Below are 25519 nucleotides of genomic sequence, written 5' to 3' on the forward strand. Positions count from 1 at the left end.
GGTTGGAAGGGGGTTTACTTACTTAGCTCTATGCTATATTCCTCCCCGATCTGACTTATCAGTGTATTCACAACATGTATCTTTACTGAAATTAATTAATTCAATGATTAAACCCTCTGATTCATTGATTGTGTTGGGTGACTTTAATTTACCAAATGTATCATGGAACATCATTGACAATGATATTGTACCTTTCTCGTCTAGCGGCTGAACTCTGCCTGAATCAAGTTAATGTACTTCGCAATAAGTTTGGCAAAGTATTAGATCTTGTTTATGTTGATGATGCATCTAAGTCGGCTGTAAATAAATGTGACCCACTAGTTTTGCCCGAAGATGTCTACCACCATGCTATTGAGATATCTTACGAAATTATAAACGATGGTCAAAATTGCGATGTCCAAACATACGAACCAAATATTCGCTTTGATTTTTCGAAAGCCAACTTTAAAAAAACTGAATAAAGAATTGTCTAAATTGTCGTGGCCTATATACAAAGAAAAAGTTGAGCAAAGCGTTGCACATTTTAATTGTACTGTACATAGATTATTTGAAAAGTATGTGCCTAAACGAATGTGTGTTCCTGTAGAACAAACACAGTTATGGTTCACTAAAGAACTGAGAAACTTGAAAAACAGAAAGTCACGTTATTTTAGATTACACAAAAAAACCGGCTTACACTCATACTATGTAAAATACTCACTTTTGCGTCACAAGTTCTTTGAATTAAACAAAAAGTGTTATAAAGATTACTTGTGTAAAATCAAACGACGTATAATATATAACCCCAAATCATTTTATGATTTCGTAAACTCCAAGCGAAATGTACGTGGGTTTCCTTCCGCTATGCAGTATCAAAATACCGTCTCTGGTGATAATCAAACAATTTCTAACATGTTCGCTCAGTTTTTTAAATCTAATTATTCCACTAACTCCCAAGCATACTTTGACTATCCTTTTAAACTAAGTCCAATTAACTCAATACATAACCCTATAATATCTCCCGATGATGTTTTAGTTTACCTGAAGTCCTTAAAGCAGTCTTTTAGTTATGGTCCTGACCAGATCCCCACTTGTTTTCTTAGAAATTGTGCTGATTATCTCTATGAGCCGTTAACAGCCTTATTTAATTTGTCTCTTAAAGAGGGCGTTTTTCTAACTGTATGGAAGGAATCGTTCATAACCCCCTTACATAAAAGCGGTAGCAGGTCTTCAGTGGAGAACTACCGGGGCTTAGCTAAGCTTTCTACAATTCCTAAATTATTTGAAGCAATTATAACAAATCGGTTGACGCATTCTATCACTTCAAGCATTTCATACAGTCAACATGGATTTTGCAAGGGCAAATCAACTTCTACAAATTTACTTGAATTAACATCCTATATCTCAAAAGCATTTAGTGAGAGCAAAACTGTTGATGTTATATATACTGATTTCAGTAAAGCATTTGACAAAGTGTGCCACTCGTTGCTCATCTATAAACTTGATCTTCTTGGTCTTCCACCTAATTTTCTACGTTGGATCTCTTCATACCTCTATGATAGATCACAAAGGGTATTGTTTAAAAATACTATCTCTGACGTCATTGATGTTACTTCAGGAGTCCCTCAGGGTAGCCACCTAGGCCTGATTCTGTTCTTGCTTTTTATAAACGATATTTCTACAGATATAAAATTCTCCAAAATTTTAATGTATGCAGATGATGTAAAACTTTATAAATCGTACGTTTCAATTCAAGAAAGGTCTTTGCTACAATCAGACTTAAACAGCATGGCTTACTGGTGTAAAGTAAATCTTATGCCTCTAAATCTTAAGAAATGTAAAGTAATGTGCTTCTCGCGAAGAGCTTTTCTGCCAGTTTCTTATATAATAGGTAACCATAACCTGGAACAGGTATACAATTTTGTGGACCTTGGTATCACAATGGATCCTAAGCATAATTTTAATCTTCACATTAATGTGACAGTCAACAAGGCTAAAGGTGTACTTGCACTTGTGAAACGATGGTCAAAAGAATTTAGTGACCCTTATATCCAGTGTTGCCATAAGTTTTTGGATGAACCGGCTAAATTAGCAAATAAATCCGGCTAAAAACGGCTAAAATGTTTCAACTAAATTTCACATGTTTTATTTAAATAAATCACGAGTAAAAAGACTATTTCTTGGAGAGAAGTCACAAATTCGAGCCGGAAAAAATTTTGCCAGCAAGAATTTGCAATTAGGAAAAATATATGATTGTGACACATGGTTGGATTTTTTGTCGACGATAATTTGAATAAACAAGTTCGTTAAATTTAAAAATTTACAAACTGGAGCGATTTTAAAATGAAAAATGTAAGTTAATACTTGTTTACTTAATTAATTTAGTTAATTCCAATGATTTGAAAGGTACCCGGAAAAAAAACTATTTATTACTATTACTATCTGATATTTTGAGTGATAATTCTCAAACAAACAAACAAACCTATTATCTTCCCTACAAGGCCTTTTCAGACTGACCGATTCTCAATACACTCAAATAGAAACCAATACACATAAAAACGCTGTAAAAATTTGCCTTCAATTTTAAGGCAGTAAAACAACGACCTCAAGTTAACATCAACCGAGGCCATATGTTGACAAGGGATGCAAAATCACAATTACACAAAAGAACTGGTCAGATTTTTCAGAAATCCCTTCAATTCTGATGTAAAGTATGATGCTAAAAGACTGCAGATCTCCCATTTAGATGACCGGTCGGAAGATGTCTCGTAGAATTCCCAGCGAGTTTTGCTTTACATAAAAATTTGTGCTCTTTTATTTTCATGTTGACTCACTTCAGTGTTGGTTCCTTTAATTCAAGTAGGCATTCGGTTTTTGGAATTTGAATAAGTTCTCAGCAAACAGTAACAATAAGTTCTCTCCCTTCTAAGTTGGCGAATAAAACTTCACACTTAAAATTAAGACATTTATAACAAACATTTTATGAAGAAAATCCCTTCTTCGTTTAAAATAAAAATAAGCGAAATCGGCCCAATTTCATATAATCCTGCCTGACATGAAAATTTTGGGTCGCTTAGTCAAAAATGGAAACATATATGCATATTTGAAATTTAAGAAAACAAGGCAAATAGCAAAATCGGCTAAAAACGGCTAATTTTTTTCTGCAAAACGGCTAACAAATCGGCGGCCGGCTAAATCGAAACTTCTCCGGCTGTTTGCTGTCGCAACCGGCTAAATCTAGCCGGAAAACGGCTAAAATGGCAACACTGCTTATATCACTAAAACCCTGTTTACAACATTAGTTAGGCCGATTCTGGAATACGGCTCGGTGGTTTGGAATCCAAGGTATCAAATTTACTCAGACAAGATAGAATCGATTCAAAAACAACTCCTACTTTTTGCTTTAAGAAATTTCCGATGGGATTCTCAATATAGTCTTCCACCTTATACGAGTCGCTTAAAACTTATTAACCTTCCTACACTTGCCAGTCGCAGGGAAATGCTTGGTATAATTTTTATGGTTAAATTACTGACAGGCTTAATTTCAAGTCCGTCTCTTCTGGCTGATGTAAGCTTTAATGTTCCCTCACGCGTATCAAGACACTTTTGTCCCATATTTCTGAAAGCTTGTAAAACCAATTTTGAATTGCACGACCCACTCCGTTGCTTATGCCAGGATTTTAACTCTCATTCCAGCACGTTTGATATATCAAATCCGCTTTTCAGCATTAAGAAAGCGATACTCTCCTCTCTCCAATAAGTGAATTATTGAAATAAATACATAAAATCCGCTGATGAATTTAGTTCTGTAGCTGAACAGTTTTAGATCTCGACACTCGATCCTGCCCATCGTGACTCGGCACAAAAATTTAAAATATTGGTTCCGTACGTCATGCGGACTGCGCCCCTCGTGCGGATGGGCGGGAATGGAGGGTAAAAACCGTTGGGATATTATTATTATTTAAATTGTAATATTTTAACTTAAATAAACCTATCTTGTAAATACAAAAGCAACCCTAGCTTTTAACATGGTCCTTGCGAGCCAAGTTTGAATTGGCAACGAAAATTCCTAAAAACTAAATTAAAAAAGGGATCACGCAACTCTGTTCGAGATGGCGTTATGTGTTTCGTTCCCTTTTTCTTTTCGGTAGCCAGCAGCAGCAGACCACCCACTCGGAGCACAACCAAAAAGTAGAAAAAGAACTTTACATTATATCGCCAAATTTCCGTGACAACGTCATAAACCAATGAATTTGGTAAACCCGGGAAGTGAATAAATAGAAAACAGAAACTACCCATTGCGGCCCACCGCGGGACTCAGAACATACTACCCTAACGTGTTGCTTCTTCGCAAATTTACTTGGAAAAAGTGTCGCTTTGATGTGAAATAGAAGTATAAGCTTTTGTGCAATATGTATATTTGTATATGCATATGAAGCACATTTAACTGATGAAAACATAAATTGTTTTTAAATTGGATGTTTACCTAAATCTCATAATAGTTTTATTTTAATTTTGAGTCCTTTTGCAGTTTTTATACAACTAAGTAGCACACAAAATTACGTAATTCACGTAGATATATTAATATTTCGTTTAAAATGCCAGATTTCCTGCAAATACATTAGAATTTATAAAAGGAATTTTACTACTAATTGCCTACTTTGCGTACTTTTCTACTACCCTTTTGGCACCTTCTTGCTCTTTCTCTGTCTTTCGTAAATGCAACCTTTTGTAAGGGAGTGTCAAACCGCGGCTGTCAATAATTATCTAACCTTGTATTATTGAATCATGCTACCCTACAAGACGCGATTGACAGAAACTCCAACACATTCACAACGAAAACTAACACATATGCAAAATTTTTATATGCCAGTTTGGCCCGTAGCGAATGACTGTCATTTGATCGAGCAAGTGAATGGCAATGCTGATAGGAGCAGTGTTGCCTTTTTAGACCTTTGGCGGCTAGATTTAGCTACCACATACTTTTTTGGCCACATAAATTTAAAACTGCCCCTAGCCCTTTTTTTATCCCTTTGGAGAATTTATTTATAATTGGCATGAAAAAGTTGTATATGCTTAATTTGATGTAATTTTTTTCATTTATGTAAGAGATTAATTTATAAACTAAGAAAGACTGATATATATACATATATGTATTGTATGCTCCCTACGTTTTTATACATACATACTGTAAAAGTGGTAGGGCTGGTAACTTATCCATTAACGATTTAACTATGGTTTAAAATAGATCAAGTTTACGGCCCTTACAGCCGTTAACGGCATTTAATGAACATTAAAGTTAAGTAAACAAAAACCTTTACTTAACTTATTAACGAATGATTTTAAAATTTTTTGTTTGCTTTCAATAAATTTCAATTTCGATAACGTTGCTGTAACAGTGGCAATGGCCCAGTGAGCAGGGCACTTTTGCGCCATTCAAGGGATCCGAGTTCAATCCTCGGCAACGAATTTTTTTTAATAAATTTTTTTTTAAGTTGTATTGCTTAAAAAATTCATATTTTTTATTTTATTTAACGTTTGGAATCTTTTTTGATCCATCTTTTTTCTTTTACTTTCAGTTTCTCAAATTTTTAGTTTTTTCTGTTTTGGCCTCTAAAGACTGAGGTGAGTTAAAAGACAGATGCCAGAATTGGAATTATTGGTCTTTGTCTTTTAGCAAACAGTTTCTAAAAATTTAATTAAACCAAAAAAAAATTGGTTCCTTTTTAAAGCAATAAAATCTATAAATCAAAAGAAAATTAGATCAAAAAAGCAAAAACATCAATAAAGACAGTTTATAAAAATTGAAAAAGAAAAAAATAAATAAATAAAAAAAGGGAAAAGAAAACGTTCCTGCCTCAGGACTCGAACTCGGATCTCTCGAATGGCATCTCCATGCTCTGCTCACTCAGCCATTGCATCTGTTCAGCCAGTGCGCGCAAAATGATATAAATACTTATTTTTATATTTTATTTCAAACTGAACGAAAAAAGTGAGTGATGCTACAAAAATAAAATGCCGCAACTGGGGCCATACTCACATTTTTTATTTCATAATTTTTAACTCTGAGAGGAAACATTAATTAACAGATTTAACGATCATTAGTTAAGTGCCCGTTAGAGCTAATTTAAAGAACGTTTCTGAGTGCGGCTGTTAATATGCTTAATTTGTTAAATGGCCTATCAAGTCGATTGACCGTGTATGTTCTTGTGGTGCGATTGTACCAGCTGCTGTTGCGACCCCAAAAACTATTTGAAAATTTGATGATGGTACCAGCATTGCTGGTGTCGTGAGTGGTGAAATTAGCACAATTTTCTAAGTAAAAAGTATTTTGGTGGAAATTTCTTGCACTATATGAGTCAAAGCCGTGTTTGTGGAAGATTAAGTTCACGATATTGCAGTTTTAATTAAAAAAAAGGAAAATGTTTAACAAAATGGCAGAAAAATTATGAAATTTCGGCTCAAAACATCTCGATCTTTCCTGGACCTCATTTGTAAAAAAAAAAGATATTGTAACAGCATGCTGTTAAGTTATATGCTTCGAGCCTTATAATACAATCACTTGATGGAGCCACCAAGCTGGTTTCGTATATTTCCCCTTTTATACAAAAAGGTGTTTGGTTGGATAAAATATTTGCTTTTTTTCCAGAGCTCATTGTTTTTATACCATTACTCATTGAAAATGCTTGCGTGTATACTTATATATGTATATGTAAGTAAAAAATTGTAGCTACCATTTTCAGCCACAACGACTTTTTTAGTCCTTTTTTAAAAGAATTTGGCTACCACTAAAAATGATTCGCGGCAACACTGGATAGAAGTAACTTTAGTTGGTTGCCATTTGTTGGCTGCACTTTGTGCTCAACAAAAGTAATGTCGAGTAATGCCAAATAATGTCGAGTACTGAAGTACTTGGAGATAATTTTTAACTTAATTAATTTAAGCGATAAATTTATCACTATTCGACCGCGCTCATAGCAAAAGTAAGTAAAAATAAAAGTTGTTATTGTAATATGACATTTTTTTCTTTATAAACTTAATAAATAAAACCGTATTATAAAGTAGTACTTGGTACTGAAGAAGTTCAAATGCGCACATCAACAGAAAAAAGAAAGACGCAAAACGAAAAGATGCTCAAAACTCAAAGTGCTGTGGAAAAATAAATTAAGTTTTATAAAATATTTCATTTAAAATGAAGAAAAGAGCTTTTAATAACGCCATGAGCAATAAAAACTGATTTACATATCCAACATTAAAAACTTCCATCGACATCGCCAGTTCTCTACCACTGCAGTCCTATTGCGCTGTGGATTTAATAGAAACAAAATTAAAAGATCCAGAGTATGCACAAGCCATTGTAATGAATTATATTATGGAATACATAAGTATTTCACGTTCTAATTGCTGTACATAAATTTTTCAAAAGGCCACTTATATCATACAAATGAGGACGTAGCCAGCGGTATTAAACACATTTATTTTCGGACGAGGCATTGCTGCAGTTTAACTGGGACGGCAATGGGCGAGAAAACCACTAAACAAACTATATTGGTTGACACAATCCTACGAGGTAATATATACACATATTAGGGGCACTACAAGTTAACATACTTTTTAACATACTTTGTAAAAAATTCCCAAAAATCAACGCAAGTTCTTAAATAAATGGTCAAAACTTATAAAGAAATAGTATCCCTAATTATGTGGCCACTACCGTATACATATGTACATATCTTTTAACAATACAAATTTTTTGGTAGTCTATTTCATTCCACATAGATGCATTTAAAAAGAAAGGTCCTGTTGAGTTCCAAAAAGAAATCAAGAAGGCAATTGAGCTCATATTAGATTTAAGTATGTACATATGTACGCTGGTGGCAAAAATAATAGAAACGCCCTATTTTGCTTGATTTTTGGCCACATTTCCTATGTTTATTCAATGTTTAATGTACTGTACTTAGTGTAATATATTTAGCTTCTAATTCGATGTAATGTACTTAGCTTCTAATTTTTTGATGATTATTAATTAGTTCATAAGATTTTATAAAAATAAAAGAAAAAATAAATATTAAATGTGTCATAAACAGGGTTCGGATTTGCCTCATTTTAGCCCCTCGCTCGCTCGTTAGTTTGCTCTGAGCTAGCGCAACTCACGAGCAACACGCTAGGCTGTTCGCAAACGAACACTCGTTAAGTACGAGCGCACGCGCTGAGCAGCCAGCGAGCGAGTAAGCAAACGGGGGCAGCGCAAGAGTAGAGCGGCAAGCAAAGGAGGGCCTCATTAGCTCTGCCCTCGCGAGGTCGTCGTTGCGAGCGAGGCACTCATTTGCAGCAGCAGACGAGCGAGGCACTCATTTGCAGCAGCAGACGACCGAGGCGTGTAAACGAGCGAGGCAAATGAGGCAAGCAGATTAGACAGGCAAACGCGTTGTTTGGTCGGCAAAAATGTATGGGATAAAAATTGCAGCAACTAAGAATTTCGAGTAAAGGATTGTATGCACGCATGCAGATATGTATATACATACATATGTATATACACATATGTTTGTATATATTTATGTATATATTCTCATGCACAGAAGAATAGATTCGTGCTATTTTTACCAGTTTTACCTACTAGGTAGGCACATGTGTGCATACATATCTATGTAGGTATAATGTTTTTAATGTTCAATAATTTCTTATAAAATTTCAACTTATACACTTAGGTCTCTTTTTATGCGGTTCTTTTTAGTGCGGATTGGAATTATGCGGTTTTTCAAAAACTTTTTTCGCTGTAGCGATTTTGCTTTTTTGAGAGCTTTTATTACTTTTTTTGAATATGTAAGGGGCAATGCTTCTGATAAATAATTTGTCTTTGTATTCTTACATACAAGTAATTACTAAGTAATTTTACTAAGTAACTATGTTACATATGTATAAATGAGAATATAGTATTTATACAAATCATTATTTTGTCTTTCAGTTCATAAATGAGTAGGACATCAGCATTTTCAATACATACATACATATGTATGTATGTAGGATAATACAAACTACTATTTGATAATTAAGGCTGGTCCACATAGAACTTCCGCGTTGACTTTGTAGTTGGCGTTGGTTTGACAGAACGCAAGTTAAAAGCAGGGATGCCGTTTGGATCTAAATAGATCCAACTGGATACATTTTTAGGCGAATTTTTGCGGGATACTTATTTTTTCCGGTCAGTATAAATGTGGATACTTTTTTCAAAAGGCCAAAATTTTATATTTCCTATAAAGTTTTTTTCGTTCAAAAATCGATTTTCATTAAAGATGGTAGAAAGCATTACGTTTTCTGAACGTATAAAGAATCGCTATTAAGCGTGAAATTAAAGCATTTTATTTTTTGTGAACGAAGCAATGAATATATGAAGAGATCTCACCAATTGCTTTAATTAGCTTAAAAGGATGCTTTAAGCAAGATCTTAATATACATATCGTCGTTTAAAGTACAAAACCGCGTATCAACAAAATGCAAAACCGCATATGTGACGTTGCATAAATTATTTTCTAGAGAGTAAAAACACTCATATTTCAAAATGGTTCCTTTCAAAATGGTTCTCTTTTTTATAAAGCAATCGCATTTCTGGCTAGTATATTTCAGGACGAATGGATAAGGATTGAGCCAAGAGCTTGTGTGAGCAAATCCAATTTTTGACAGAAAATGTCAGTTACGCGGTTTTGCAGAATGACGATACGCGGTTTTGTACTTTAAACGACGATATACATATATAAAGTAAATTATACTCTTTCTGTAGTAATATCTTTCATATCACATATTTTCATTTGTTAATTTAAAAAGAAAGAAGATTTCAATGCAGCTCAAAAAACTAAATTTGATTTATTTAAGGAGACTTTTATGAATTTTACTGAAAAGACTTTAAATACCAGTGTTGCCATTTTAGCCGTTTTCCGGCTAGATTTAGCCGGTTGCGATAGCAAACAGCCGGAGAAATTTCGATTTAGCCGGCAGCCGATTTGTTAGCCGTTTTGCAGAAAAAAATTAGCCGTTTTTAGCCGATTTTGCTATTTGCCTTGTTTTCTTAAATTTCAAATATGTATATATGTTTCCATTTTTGACTCAGCGACCCAAAATCTGTTAGAATTGGATACTAGACTTACCGTAGAGAAAATTTTCATGTCAGGCAGGGTTGTATGAAATTGGGCCGATTTCGCTTATTTTTATTTAAAACGAAGAAGGGATTTTGTTCATAAAATGTTTGTTATAAATGTCTAAATTTTAAGTGTGAAGTTCTATTCGCAAACTTAGAAAATAAGAAATTGTTTCACTGTTAAGACACTTAGGATGCGTTTGTGTTTGGATATAGTGCCAACAAACAGAATAAATATTACATCTAGATATTGTCTTCCCAGATAGCGCATATTCAATTCTGCCTACATTACAAAACATCGTTTTTGCCCACTCCCAAAGGTTTAAGGTAAGGGAAAAATTGATATTTTGAAGCACTATGTACACATATGTATTTTTTTAAACAAACTTTTTTGCTGAGAACTTATTAAATTCCAAAAAACCGAATGCCAACTTGAATTAAATGAACCAACACTGAAGTGAGTCAAAATGAAAATAAAAGAGCACAAATTTCTATGTAAAGCAAAACTCTCTGGGAATCCTACGAGACATCTGCCGGTCATATGACCGGTCATCTAAATGGGAGATCTGCAGTCTTTTGGCATCATATTTTACATCAGAATTGAAGGGATTTCTGAAAAATCTCACCAGTTCTTTTGTGTAACTGTGATTTTGCATGCCTTGTCAACATATGGCCTCGGTTGATGTTAACTTAAGGTCGTTGTTTTACTGCCTTAAAATTGAAGGGAAATTTTTATAGCGTTTTTATGTGTATTGGTTTCTATTTGAGTGTATTGAGAATCGGTCAGTCTGAAAAGGCCTTGTAGGGAAGACAATAGGTTTGTTCGTCGAAAATCCAGCGAGAATTATCACTCACAATATCAGATAGTAAGAAAAATGCTCCCAAATTCTCTCCCATGTAGAGAAACTTGCAATTTTCTGTACGAACGCAAATTTGCAAGTTTTTCTGCCAGCTAGTATCCACGGTTGCATTTCAAACAAAAGATTTTTGTATAGATTTTTTAAATTCTTTCAGAGGGGCAAAAAACAGGATCTACGTGTATATATCTTGTCAGTCCGACTTTCTTCAACATACGTTTCAATTTCTTTGTCGGGTTTACTATATCGACTCTGGCTGAGATTGCATTTCGATTAAGAATACAGTTTTTTTTTGCCGAGTCCCTTTCAAATCATTGGAATTAACTAAATTAATTAAGTAAACAAGTATTAACATAAATTTTTCATTGTAAAATCGCTCTAGTTTGTAAATTTTTAAATTTAACGAACTTGTTTATTCAAATTATCGTCGACAAAAACTCCAACCATATGCCACAATCATATGTTTTTCCTAATTGCAAATTCTTGCTGGCAAAATTTTTTCCGGCTCGAATTTGTAACTTCTCTCCAAGAAACAGTCTTTTTACTCGTGATTTATTTAAATAAAACATGTGAAATTTAGTTGAAACATTTTAGCCGGTTTTAGCTGTTTTATTTGCCAATTTAGCCGGTTCGTCCAAAAAGTTCTGGCAACACTGTTAAATACACTCTAAAAAAATTTTATTTATTTGCGCATATTAAGAGAGGTAACCAGTTTCCTCTTTTAATGTGTGCAAATTCGCACGCCGTGTAATAAAATTAATCATTGCCTGTTTACTCTTACATACCAAATTTGTCGCAAGAGCAAAATTACACATAAAATGTTTAAAATAAAGTAATGTTTATTATCAGTAGGAAATGAGTAGTCCACTTCCAAACAGAGTTATGTGATTTTATAATAGAAAGCCATAAATTTGAAAAAGTGACTACGACAACAAGTAACATTTAAATTGAACCTTTTTTATTATTACCTGAAAATTTGGATAAATAGGAGCCTTATAAAATTGTAACATAACATAACATGTCATAAGATAACATTAACAGTCTATACGACCTAGAGCAGCTTTCTAAGTTCATCAGAAGATTGATACTTTTGAAAGTTCATAAATAAGTATGATAGCGACTTTTGGAAGAAGACTTAACATTTGATGCTATTCTTTTTTTCAGAATATAAAAAGATTTTGCACTCTGTTGTTAGTGGACATGAAACTACTTTAAATACTGGTACGTAATCCGCCAAAAACTAAGAATCGAAAAAATTTTACATAGCGCACTTTGCAAGTAGACTACTCAAATGTATTTGTAGTTTGAAAATTTTTGCAATTTTAAACATTCTATATATGTGTATTTATGTGTATATTTTAAATATCCCAAGTTCAAAATCAAATACTGAACATCTTAGACGTATATTTATACAGATTCTTGTTGAAAAATAGATACTTTTCAGTAGTAGTTTTACATGCTCTTTTTAGAGTGTACTTGCTACTTATTATATTTACTTTGCAAAATACTTATGCACAAAAAATGTACTTTATAAATTGAAATTACAAATGCTTGATTTTATGCACATGTATTCCAAGTCCTTAGGATGGGTTAAATTATGTCTTTTTCATTAAAATGTTTGGTTTTCTTACAAATTATGAGATGTATATGTAACAAAAAAATTCGATACATTTTTGGCTTGGTCAGGGATACATTTTCTTGAGACGGCGCGACAACACTGGTTAAAAGTATGCGTTCTACAATGAAGCTTGGCAGAGACTACTTTGGCCACTAAATTAACATATTAACGAGAGACAAATTAATATTTCATATCAATAATTGCATGAAAAATTATATTTCTTGCCTTGATTTGATTAAAAGGAAAAAACAGTTCATTTAATTTTATTTATTTGCAACAGCTGGCGACCGACGCAGCGATCTTTCTGCTTTGTGTTGGCCTTAGCGTTGCCAAATTTTGGATATGTGGACGGCTGCTTTGAAGTTCGACGCCAACGCAACGCCAAAGTTGTATGCGAACCGGTCTCTATTCTTTGTTTACGCAAATTTTCCCATGTCTACATATCCATATATACATGCATACATATGTACATATGTCCTTGAACAACAGGCCACAAATAAATTTTTTCACCAAGGACTATATTTCATTCAGGTATACAGCATAACTGCTACAAGTAGCAAACTATTTTGGGGGTGTTAACAAGTGCTTACTTGTTTTTTGTTTCTGCGGCACAAACGATTATAATATCTTCGTTACTTACTTTTCTCTGTAAAGACAAAATACATGCATATGTACATACATACATAAATGCATATATACATAAATACGTACATACAAACATATATGAATATGCATGTTATGTGTGTACACATGTATGAATATAACTCTAAAAAATAATTCATTCCATAATCTATGTAATCAATTTTATTTGTTGTTTTATATGCTGCCCTAATATAATACTTTACATACATATATGCATATGTACATACAATTATTAACATACTTTCGTACATAATCTATTGACATACATTCCCACATTTTTAGGCACAAAAATGCATGTGTTGTATAGTACACTCGGAGCGCTCGCTCGTCGCTCACTCGTCTTTCCTAGCAGAGTGAGTATGCAGACAGCTACTCGCCTCGCACTGCGAGCGAGGCAACACACAACAGCCTCCCTCGTTTAAAAGGAGCGCGAGCAAACAAGCAGCGCTAGCTCGTTTGGCGAGCGAGCCAAACTTCTCGTGCCTCGCCTCATTGCAGCTACGAGTACGAGCTGCGAGCGCCTCGTTGTCTGCGAGGATTGAGTAGGAGTTTGCTTGCGTGCTCGCTCGAACTCCGAGTTTTTGCCCACCCTGGTCATAAATGATAGATTTCTATATCATACGTGAGAGAACAGACTTGACGAATTTTTACATCAACTATGAGTAATCAACAATGATATGAAAACATGTCAGACTTGATGTGTCATCAAGTTTGATTGCACATTGCTGACTTATATTTCTATCAAGGTTGATCACTCATAATTGTCGAAGATTTACATCACTGATGATTAAAATTTGAATGCCGAACTCAAAGGGAGTAAGCAGTATAGCAATATGCCAAAACGTATATGTTAGAAGGATATGAACCATCACACGTATACAAAAGTTTCCATCAAATTTTTCACACTGCCCTTTAGAATTTGATAGGCACTTGTAGGTAGCCACCCTACCAGACACGACTAACGCAAACTCCAATACATTCAAACAAAAATTGCTATTTCACCAACACACTCAAAGCCACATGTCAAAATTTTGTTTTCGTTCAATTCACGCAGATTCTTTCTCACATTGCTTCTTCTATAAAGGTTTATGTGTACAAAGGTTATGTGTGGGTCTCTTTGACCACAATATGGAAAATTCTTCAATTTTCTTATTTTTTCCTTATTCCCATTTTTGACGTTTGCCGTTTTGCACGTGGAGCTAACCTAAAATTTAATTTAAAAGATTTTCTGAGGCGAGCGGTTGCATCTGATTGCATGTTTTGTAATTTGTATCAAAAATAAATAAAATGAAAGAAAACAACCACTCCAAGGTTAAAGGAAAGTATAAAGTGATACTAAAAATGCAAAAACGCCATTTTGCTAATTGCTTGAGCAAGGAGAAGAACACCTTTGAAGATTTTTTTTGTGAAGATTTTGTGCCCGAATGTGAGGTTAGTGCGTCCAATATCAGGGCTGAAGATGTTGCGCCCGAATGTGAATTAGGAGATCTAGTAGCTATGGAGAATAGCCAAAAAGAAAAAAGTGCAGAATTAAAAGCATGGGCATTACGAAGCAATATTTCCCAACACGCCTTAGACGATTTGCTTCAAACTTTACGACGTATAGGAGTAGGCAACTTGCCGCTTTCCGCAAAGACTGTTTTGAGTACTCATAGACGAAAAGTTGAAGTAAAGTCCATTCCAAATGGAGATCTTTTGTATATGGGTATTCAAGATCATTTTAATTCAGACTCCTTTCACTTTTTAAATAAAAAATCTGAAGTCCTAATAGATGTAGGCATCGATGGTCTTAAGCCATTTAGCAGCTCAAATCGAGTTTTATGGCCAATTCTGGGGTCGATAGTGGGTTTTAGTGAAATGCGTCCATTTTTAATAGCATGTTTCTCTGGACTTAAAAACCAGAAAAGATCGATGACTTCATGAAAGATTTTTGCGAGGAAGTAAAACTACTAAGAACAAGTGGCTTGAGAGTAGGCTCGGAAGAAAATGCAAAGAAATTCAACGTGCGCCTTTTTACTTGCGATTCCCCAGCTCGATCTTTCGTCAGTGGTGTTCAATATTTTAACGGAAGAAATGGTTGCCCAAAATGCAATCAAGAGGGCAAATATGTCCATAGAAGAATGACCTTTTCAAAGGAAATTGGCGAGAGAAGGATAGACGAATCCTTTACCTTGCGAGCAAATTTGTCGCACCTTAGCCATGAGTTCAAGGAACGGAAAAGTATTTTAGAGAAAGCCGACTTCAATATGGTTTCGCAATTTCCCCTTGACTGCATGCACCTAGTAGATTTATGTGTACTTAAAAAATTGTTAAATTTAATTATTAAGAACGGCAATATTTCGAAAGTGAACGAAAAAATCGACTTCCTTGCTGAGCACGTTCCTTCCGAATTCGGTAGAATATCGAGAAATCTGGGAGAACTTAAAAATTGTAAAGCAACAGAATTCCGTCAATTTTTATTATATACAGGCATATTTGTTTTGGAAGATTGTGTTGATGATGACGTATATTACCATTTTCTGCTGTTACATGCTGCAATTAGGATTCTTTCTAGCGAAAGGTCATGCATAGTAGAAGCTGATATTGCTCAAAACACGCTTCTAGAATTTGTATTTTATTTTGGCACATTGTATGGCTAATCAGTTTTAACATTCATGGATTACTCCATTTAGCAGATTGTGTGAAACAGTACGGCCCCCTTGACAATTTTTTAGCTTATAAATATGAAAATCATATGCAATTTCTAAAAAAACTTATTAATAAACCGAACAAAATTCTCCAACAACTGTATTCGAGACTTGGGGAAAGGCAAGGACAAGAACTACATGACGAGATTTCAAAAAAATCTAATTCTTTTCAAATAGATGTTAAAGAAGAAAGAAATTCCTTCTGTTTTTGTAAAGAATTAGGACCGGTAAAAATTGTTAAATATTCTCAAACGGATAAGGTAGTTTGTCGAATTTTTAAAGTATTGGAAAATGTATTTGAACTTCCCCTGGAATCATACTCTAGATTAGGTATTGTCTTAGCAAGCCAGTTAGGCGATGAAGTAATTGGAGTAAAAAAAGAATCGCTTGAACATAAATACTTTTGCATTCCACGTGAAGGGCACTTCATACTTATTCCGCTGCTGCATCAACTTTTCCACGAGTTTTCGAACTAATATGTTTTAATTTGAAAAAAAAAAAATATATATATTGTACATAATTTTTTTTTGCATGCATATACGTTAATACATATCCATATATACTATCTACAATCAACCCAGCAATGGCATCGACATCAGTAAAGGGTGAGAAAAAAAATCTATTTAAAGCATTGTATATTTAGGAACATATGTTGGTATATTTAATAAGTTTTTCGCTTCCAGGTTCGAAAATCATGAAGCGGAAGTACGATCGTGGACATGCTAAGGACGAAGTGCGAAAAAAACAGCCCTCAATCAAAAATGAACAAACCGACGGCTAGGGTTGCCAGATTTTTTATGCGCGAAATCAGTACGTTGGGCTTTTTCCTGCTAGAAAAATCAGTACTTTTCAGTACATTTTTATTCAAAGCAAAATTATGAATGTAAGTATCAGATAATACTTTATAACGCCTGAGTAGTTGTTTTTAACAATATGTTGGTACATATATAATTAAAATATAGTTCATAAGAAAAGTGTTATTCATTTTAACATGAGTGTACACATCATGACATTTTTGAATAGCAATAATGAGATCATTTCCATCTTCAGTGTTTAAATAGTCAAAGAGTTCTATATATTTAATTTTAAAATTACTTTTAATATGAAGTACACTTTAAAAGAGGCTGACTTCCAAAACGTATCAATACAATGTTTGGATACTGTTATACTACGGTATTCAAACTGTTTATATACGCAGAGTTACGACACATTGCAACCAGATACATTGCATATTTTAAATTTTGAATATAGCAATGAACAATTTTTCTGAATTTTCCATTTTTAAAACACCAATGGTAACCAATAACAAACGAAGCATCAACTTTGTTTCTGATGCGCTGATTGCTCAAGCGCTGCGTTTCGATAACTTTTCGGATGCGTTTTGGAAAAGTATACATTGTCAATATTTTGTAGTTCGGCGTTATGGAACATTATACTTTGTACGTATGCAAAGCAATTGACGTTTTGGAAGTCAGCCAGACTTTAATAAGAAACTTTATACTTAACATCTTCTCAGTTGCTTAGTGTGGCATCGAAAAAAAACAATTACATATTTTTTCAAACTGTGGAAAAGTACCCCTATTTAAGGACTTCATCTATAATTTCTCATGGCTTAAATTAATTTTTTCAACTACTAAAAAACTTCTAAAGGCTAAGAATTCGTTAAAAAAAGTATCTAACTCTATGTCTTGTATGCAAAACTCTTTTACAATATCAGTAAATTGTGGAAAAAAGAATTGTAAGTTATAGGCAAAAGCCATTCGAATGTTCAAATTTGTTGTTATTAAACTGAAAGTTACTTTAGAGCTAACTAACAACACTCGACAAAAAACGTCAGCCTTATTTTTAAATAATTAAACCTCCGTCACATTATCGCAACTGGTACGTAACGGCGATATGCCCATAAAACGATTGATCTTTTTTTTTTGTATTAATTTCAACTACAATTCAATTATCTTCTTACTTTTTACTGTACAGTTTAAGGAAGTTACAACTTTATGTAAAGACCTTAAGAAAACCCTAAAGTATTTTGTTTGAATTAAAAATTCAGTACAAATCAGTACAAATTTTGAAAAATCAGGACATTAGCGTACTGATTGAAGAAATGAATAAAATCAGTACAAGAGTTGACAAATCAGTACTCTACTGATAAAAGGTTCGTTCGCGTAGCTGTTAATTGTTCATGTTTAACAAAAACTTACAAGTTTTTGCGTTCGCGTACGCAAAAAACTTGCAAAGTAGGGGAAATTGAGAGAGCAAAGTGACATTTCATTTTGAGGGGAAGCTGCTGGTTTCTGCTGGAAAAACTTTTGCCAACAGAAATTTGCCAACAGGAAAACAGCTGATTAAAAACAGCTGGTTGGCATTTACGCAAATCACAAAATTGAATTTGATGGTTTGGAAGTTAAAAATTACAAAATGCGACTAATTAAACTTGTAAGAAGTAAGTAGTTATTTGTTTAATCAATAAACTGTACCAGGATACCACTTTGTAATGAGTTTTCGTACGTTTTAAATTTTACACTTTTGAATGTAAACAAAAATTTATGTCAGCTGTTCGTCTAACTTGCAAGTTTCTGCAAATTTTCTGTTCGCGTACTATTTTGGATATTTCTCTCTTGTGAGCGAACAGATGACATTTCGCCGGAATTTGGCAGTTGGCTGGTTTCTGTTGGAGATTTTAAACGAACGCACCTAAAATCAGTATGTCTAGCAACCGTACCGACGACACACCAACCGAGATCGTACCAACCGACGAAGCATCAACGGGACTTACAGTCGATTCCGAGTACTTCGAAAATGTATTGAGGCTATTGAAAGAAGTAGTACAGAAGCAAAACCAGCTGGAGCAAAGATTAAACAATGAAGTATGTTTTTTTTTTTTAACTTTTTCACATTACTCTATATGTATTATTTATTATAACAGTAAATGTCTATTTAACTTATAACATCTAGATGGTGACAAAAGCGGAGTTTGCTGCCCACAACAAAATGTTATGCGAAATGAAGGTAGCAACAAAGAAAATTGAGGTATGTTTTTGCAAGATGACAGGCGAAGGTAGCGACTCAATAATGGACGCAATAGCAAGTATGGTGCCTATGACAACGATGGCCGCCGTACTCGAAGTGGAGGAAAAGTGGGCAGACCCGAACTACACCCAAGCTATGGTATTGACTTGAACACTTCAATCTCAAATTTTAAACTTTTAATCATATTTATATTTCAGAAAACGTATCTCCTCAAAATAAAAGGTGTCTCTGACGACGTTGACGTTGTAGTCAAACATTTGTTACAGGTTCAACTGGGAGGGTAAGTGGCAAAAGCGTGCCCTGGCGGAGCTGACTATGGTGGACAAAGTGCTAAGTGGTATATGATCTACATTATTGAAGATTTCTGAATTTTCTTAACTTTCTCCTCTTTTTTTTACAGATATTTACAAAACGCTTGGCGTTGCCGGATTTGAAAGGAACGTGAGAAAATCGGTAGGGCTCAGTCACAATCGATTGAAAAAAATTTCTAAAAAGGAACAAAAAAAAAATAGATTTTTTCATATATTCTTCTGATTATTCCTTTTTCTTATTGTTCCTGTTTATACCCGAGCGCACTTGTGCACAAGGGTATATTAACTTTGTTCACATAACGGTTGTTTGTAACAGCCAAAACGAATCGAGATAGATATAGACAAATGTATACATACATAAATGCTCAGAATGAATAGAGAAGTCGATTAAGCCATGTCTGTCTGTCCGTCCGTCTGTCCGTGTACACGATAACTCGAGCAAAAATTGAGATATCTCAACGAAATTTGGTATATAGGTTTCCATTTATCCAAGGTAGGTTGGTATTGAAAATGGGCGAAATTGGACTGTAACCACGCCCACTTCCCATATAACGGTAATTTCCAGAAATATGAAAACTGCGATATTTTAGTAACTACTGAAGATTTACTCAAAATTGATATTTACAATAAATTTTAGACGAAAAATAAGAATATTATAAACTTTTGGAAAATGGGCGTAGCCACGCCCACTTATGGTTAAGTGTGTATATCTTGGTAACCGCTGCACCAACCGCTGCGCTGCTCTTCCAAACTTGGCACAGTTGTTGGCCTTGGTACACCATATCAAATGGCCGAAAATTTTTAAAATCGGACAATAACCACGCCCACATCCCATATAACGGTAATTTGGAGAAATACAAAATCTTCGATAAATCAGTAAATATGAAAGCTAATTTATTCAAAATTGATGCTTGCAACAACTCTTTACCAAGAGATACGTTTATGATAAAATTTTGGAAAATGGGCGTGGCAAAGCCCACTTATTATCAGATATATGTATCTCGGTAACCGTTCTACCAATTTGTACCAAACTCGGTATGGTTATTGTGCTTGCCACATAAAAGCAAAAATTATTGAATTCGGACTAAAATTACGGCCGCTTTTCATATAACGGTAAATTTGAGAAATGCTTGAAACTTCAATATTTCGAAACTTAAGGACGCTAATTTACTCAAAATTGATACACCCCGGCTTACCATGTATTGGTAGCTTTCGGAAAGGTGAAAAACATATATTTAATACTTGCTCCGGGTATCTAATGTTCGGCTCCGCCCGAATTTAGACATTCTTACTTGTTTTTGTGTAAGCTTTGTTGCTTTTAAAGTTTCTAAAATGAATTTTTATTTTTAATTTTTAAATTTAATATACACTTAACAGCTAAAGTCTGCATGCGCCATTCATTTTTTAAATTTTCACAATATTTTACAAGCTAAAATTTGTTTGTTATGTTTTTTTATAAATATATCAATCATGCTTAAAACAAAATCATATAAACCAAGGTTTCAAGTTTTATACAAATTGAGAGCAGGGATGCCGTTTGGATCTAAATAGATCCAATTGGATACAATTTGAGATAAATTTTGCGAAATACCTATTTTTTCCGATCAGTATAAATGTGGTTACTTTTTTAAATAGGCCAAAATTTTATATTTTCTATAAAGTTTTTTTCATTCAAAACTCGATTTTCATTAAAGATGGTGGAGAGCATTACGATTTCGTAATGTATTAAAAACACAGGTCAACAACGTTTTGTTCTAGGAAAGTGTAGGGTCATTTTCGAAGTAATTTTTTGCGTAGAATCCGAATCCGGGGCTTAAATTGCTCTATCACGTCAGGATTTTGAGATATCCTTACCTAAAAGTGCAAAAACGCTGTTTTTTAATTAACTAAAAAGTATGCTTTAATCAAGATCCTAATATATACTTATACAAATTTTTTTTTTAATTATTCTTGCATTTATTTGTTGGATCTGCTTATTTTACATCTATTAAGCCTAACAACAAGTTTAAAAATCTTACGTCTAATTTACAATAATATGGCTCAAACCCTGGGAATGAGCCCGGTTGGTTTAACGTCGCTCAACGAAAGGCTGGTACATATCTTCTTCGCAGGCGTGTTTTATTTGTTGTGTTGCACAGGCCACTTGCCAGTGGATTTGGGTGGTTACGCAGTTTTATTTTATATTTTTCTCTGCTGGTGTCGGTTACAGATTTAACCATCGGTATACCAATCGGTATATTTTCATTGCGGACATACCACGGTGCTCCCGTTAAGGCCCTTAGCGTTTTAGATTGGAATCTTTGGATCCTGTCAATGTAGGTTGCACAGGTCGTACCCCACAGTTGAATACCATACATCCATATAGGCTTAAAGCATGTATTATATACAAGTACTTTATAATCTAGTTTCAGTTTTGATTTACTGCTTATAAGCCAGTTCACGCCAGCTGACTTAAGTTTCATTTGTGTAATCTTGGTTGATATGTGTTTGCTCCAAGTTAGTCTCCTATCCAAGTGTATTCCTAGATATGTCACCTCATTGGCTCGTGGAATATGGACATTATTTAATTTGATCGGGGGGCATACTTGCGGTCTGAGTGAAAATGTTGTATGTTTACACTTCTGTTCGTTGACTTTTATGCGCCAGTTTGCCAGCCATTCTTCTATGCGTAGTAAATGTTCCTCCAGTACTTTGGAAGCTCTGTTGGGACATTTATTACGACTTACTAAGGCGGTATCATCAGCGAAGGTGGATGTGAGTATATCCTTGCTAGTTGGAATATCTGAAGTGTAGATGATATACAGCATAGGCCCGAGTACACTACCTTGAGGAACGCCAGCCGGTATCGACATGTCTTTTGAAGTGAAATTAGATACTTTTACAGCAAATTTTCTGTTAGTTATGTATGATTCAAATATTCTGTGGAATTCCGGCGGCAACAATTTTTTAATATTATATATAAGACTTTCGTGCCACACTTTGTCGAATGCTTGTGCCAAATCGAGAAAAATTGCAGAGCAGTACTCTCTGAGCTCAAATGCCCTTCTGATTTCATTTGTAATTCGATTAACTTGTTCAATTGTACCATGTTTTTCTCGGAAGCCAAATTGGTGTGCTGGTATTAAATTGCGTTCATGGAGAAAGGGAGATATCTTTGATAGGAGTACTTTTTCGAATACTTTGGAAAGACAGGGCAGTAAGCTTATTGGTCTGTATGAGGACGGCTGTATTGCGTCTTTTCCAGGTTTGGCTATCATAATTATCTTCGACCTTTTCCATGATTTCGGAAAGTAACCGAATTTGAGGATAGCGTTGAAAAGGTCAGAAAGATTTGCTAGTGCAACATTCGGTAGCTCTATTAGCATTTTCGGAGTTATAAAATCAGCACCCAGCGATTTCTTTGGATTAAGCTGCTTTACTATAGCTTTTACTTCTAAAGAGTTCGTCTTCTAGGTGTGTATAGCTCATTTGTATTTTTAGTTAGCCGTGGCAGCCTGAAGTTGTTCGTTGGACAGTTTGGCTGAAACACATTCTTTAAATGGTGTGAAAAACACTCGGCTCTCTCCTGCTCACTACGAGCCCAGGTACCACTTTGGTTCCTAATTGGCATTTCTGCCACAAGTTTTTCTATTTCGGTATTTGTAACTGATGTATGCGTAGGTGGTACTTGGACTTGACTTGGTGTTGCCAGGCCATCGGCTGAAGTAAAGGTTTCTTTAAAATGTTCAACAAGGGAGTCTATATCTCCCTCGCAGTTAAGTGCAGCGTTTAATTTAAGGTGACTACTGATATACTTTTTATATTTAAGCCAGTTGGTGTTATTTGAAGTTAGACGAGGCGCAATATCGATATTTTGGGTCTGTTCATATAGTTTTATTAATATAGGGGAGTGATCGGATGATAGTTCAGGTAGAGTTTCTGCTGTTATGTTATTTCAGTATATGTTTCTTGTAATTGCGAAATCTATTAGGTCTGGTATCTTCTTTATATCGGTGGGCCAGTAAGTAGGTTTACCGGGAGATGTGACCTCTAGCCTATTGTGCCTGTTTATAATGGTATTGTATAACTGCCGCCCTTTTGGGTTAATAAGGCGTGATCTCCAGCATGATAAAAATATAGTAAGGTAGAACCGCTGAGAGTCACTTTTGAAATTCTTGACGTTTCCAAACAATTTAATTTTTAAATTTACTCACAAACTCACACACACATTTTCATTTTCAATCTCAATCAACAACAATTTCGAACAATTTCAATTTTTTATTTTCACTTTTATATGATTTTAAAATGTTGGCAACCTTAAAAAAAAAATCATGGCCGACAAATTGAGAGAACGGTTCTACCTTGCTATTGCCTCCTGGCAGGAATCTATCAAAGAAATCTTTAAAGTCATTTTCAGAAATTAAAAATCGCGGTGGGCAATAAATAGCCCATAGATTTAAGTCTCGGTCGCGGTTTCGTAAGCATATGGTAGTTGCTTGCAGACAGGCTGTTGCTTTTGAGTCTAGAATATTGTGCTTTAGGCGATTTCTAATCAGCACCGCTGTGCCTCCATGAGCTTTACCATCTGGGTGATTTGTGGCATAGAATTTGTATCCAGGTATGGAGAAATTATATTTATTTGTTAAATGTGTCTCGGACAGTAGCATAACATCTATGTTATATTCAGTCAGAAATTTACTGAGTTCTAATCTACGCTGGTTTACACCGTTAGCATTCCATAAGCAAATTTTCAATTCACTCATTTTTTATTCACTAAAATTTGCAACAATTGGTTTTGAGCCTTTATGAGTTCTTGAATCATATTTTGCATAGAAGACATGAATTGAGGCATACAATTGGTAAGATTCAATATCATTCCTTCTATTCCAAAAGTAGGGGGGTTCGGCTGCATTTGCCCAGTATTATTCCTTTGAATATTTGCAAATGTTTCTTGATTGGAGTTTGATTTCGCCGTGCTTGGCTCCGTTTGTAGTTTTAATGCGTCGGCAAAAGAAACGTTGGGAACTCGCTGCGCGTTGGCAAATAAGGCTCCTGGTGTAGTGGTTGATGGCGTGAGGTGTTGGTATGTATAAGAGCTAGTTGGAGTGGTAGAAGAACGTACGGCTGTGTTGCGCTGATTCATGCGAGACTTTAAATCTTTGTATACAGGGCATCCCCTATAATTGGCGGTGTAGTTACCTCCGAAATTACTGCATTTCTTTGCAGTCACATCAGCTTTGATAGCCTTGCAAGAAGCGGAAGCGTGAAGGTCGCCACAGGCAACACACACTGGACGCAAGGTACAGTATGTTCTGGTATGCCCAAATTCTTGACAATTTGTGCACTGTACGGGACCGTTTCGCTTGTGCGGCTCCTCCACTGTTATTTTTCGGTGTAGAAGGTATCGTAGGTGCACTGCGTTTTTATTCATTGGCTTTGTTTCTGGCTTAAGTTCTACCTTAAACATATGCTGAGCGATTTTTGCTCTGTTGATAATATTGACAACATTTTTAACAGTAAATCCTGCCTTCTCTAGAGCATGAGTAATATCATCAATGGGTACACTTGATTCTATACCTTTTATTACTACTTGCAGTCCTTTGCTGCTTTTGAGCTGGTACGTATAGAAGTTTTTCTTATTGTCATTAAGGCGTTTGGTTACCAACCGGTAATTTTCTTCAGTTAGAATCTGAAGTTTGGTCTCTTTAATGTTGCCCTTGGTAACTGACGTTACGTGGAACGTATTGTCTCCAATAAGCTGAGTTAATTTATTCACGAGCTCACTACAGTTTTGCTCTCGTAAATAAATTGGGGGCGGTTTGGGTTTGGCTTTAGAAACTTCATTCGGCTCTTTGTCACATTCATTGTCCAGAATCGCAAACTTATTTCCCAGTAGAGGGTTAATGTCAGTGGTTTTCGTTTTTGCAATTTTTGATGGATTTGCAATTTTTTTCTGCTGTGGGCTTAATTTTCGTTTGACTTGTATGTACCTATCAATACCCGTTTGAGTCAATATACGGGTTGTTGGATTAACCTTCATCTGCTCCTCAAAAAAAGTTACGTTTATGTCCCTTTGCGTAGTTTTCTACGCATATGGGATTATTTTCTCGTTTTGACTGAAACAATTTTCGTAAACCAAATAGCAATTCATTATATTTTGTAAAGAGTTCAAAATGATAGTAAAAGGGTTACCTAGTGAAATTAAATTATCTTTTCTTCAATGCAACTTTCACACAAATTTCTGTTATGTTGTTTTTTACTAGCCCCTTTTCCACAGAAGCAGC

The 25519-nt window shown here is 34.7% G+C and overlaps 2 protein-coding genes across 8 annotated transcripts in view; one reads left to right on the forward strand and one right to left on the reverse strand.

Annotated features, from left to right (window-relative positions):
* LOC118735228 (leupaxin) overlaps window positions 1-25519 on the reverse strand; it is a 434003-nt gene that overhangs the window by 208072 nt on the left and 200412 nt on the right. The window lies entirely within an intron of this gene.
* LOC118735229 lies at window positions 18563-19497 on the forward strand. Of its 2 annotated transcripts, XR_004992540.1 has the most exons (3): window positions 18563-18782; window positions 18871-19282; window positions 19346-19497. XR_004992540.1 is itself a non-coding variant. In XM_036464886.1 (2 exons), the coding sequence occupies exons 1-2, from the start codon at window positions 18621-18623 to the stop codon at window positions 19093-19095; spliced, it is 387 nt and encodes a 128-aa protein (XP_036320779.1). In that variant the 5' UTR covers window positions 18563-18620; the 3' UTR covers window positions 19096-19287. The 2 variants fall into 2 exon arrangements, 1 of the variants encoding a protein (XP_036320779.1); XM_036464886.1 differs by lacking the exon at window positions 19346-19497 and having other exon boundaries at window positions 18871-19287.

This window comes from Rhagoletis pomonella, unplaced genomic scaffold (genome assembly GCF_013731165.1).
Source record: "Rhagoletis pomonella isolate Grant_MI unplaced genomic scaffold, Rhpom_1.0 Rhpom_scaffold_00003, whole genome shotgun sequence".
Lineage (NCBI taxonomy): Eukaryota > Metazoa > Arthropoda > Insecta > Diptera > Tephritidae > Rhagoletis > Rhagoletis pomonella.

Excerpts from the sequence above, each read along its gene's own strand:
- LOC118735229 (XM_036464886.1), top strand. The coding sequence starts at position 18,621 with ATGTCTAGCAACCGTACCGACGACACACCAACCGAGATCGTACCAACC. Across the intron at positions 18,783-18,870 it reads AGCAAAGATTAAACAATGAA|ATGGTGACAAAAGCGGAGTT; the intron begins GTATGTTTTTTT and ends TATAACATCTAG.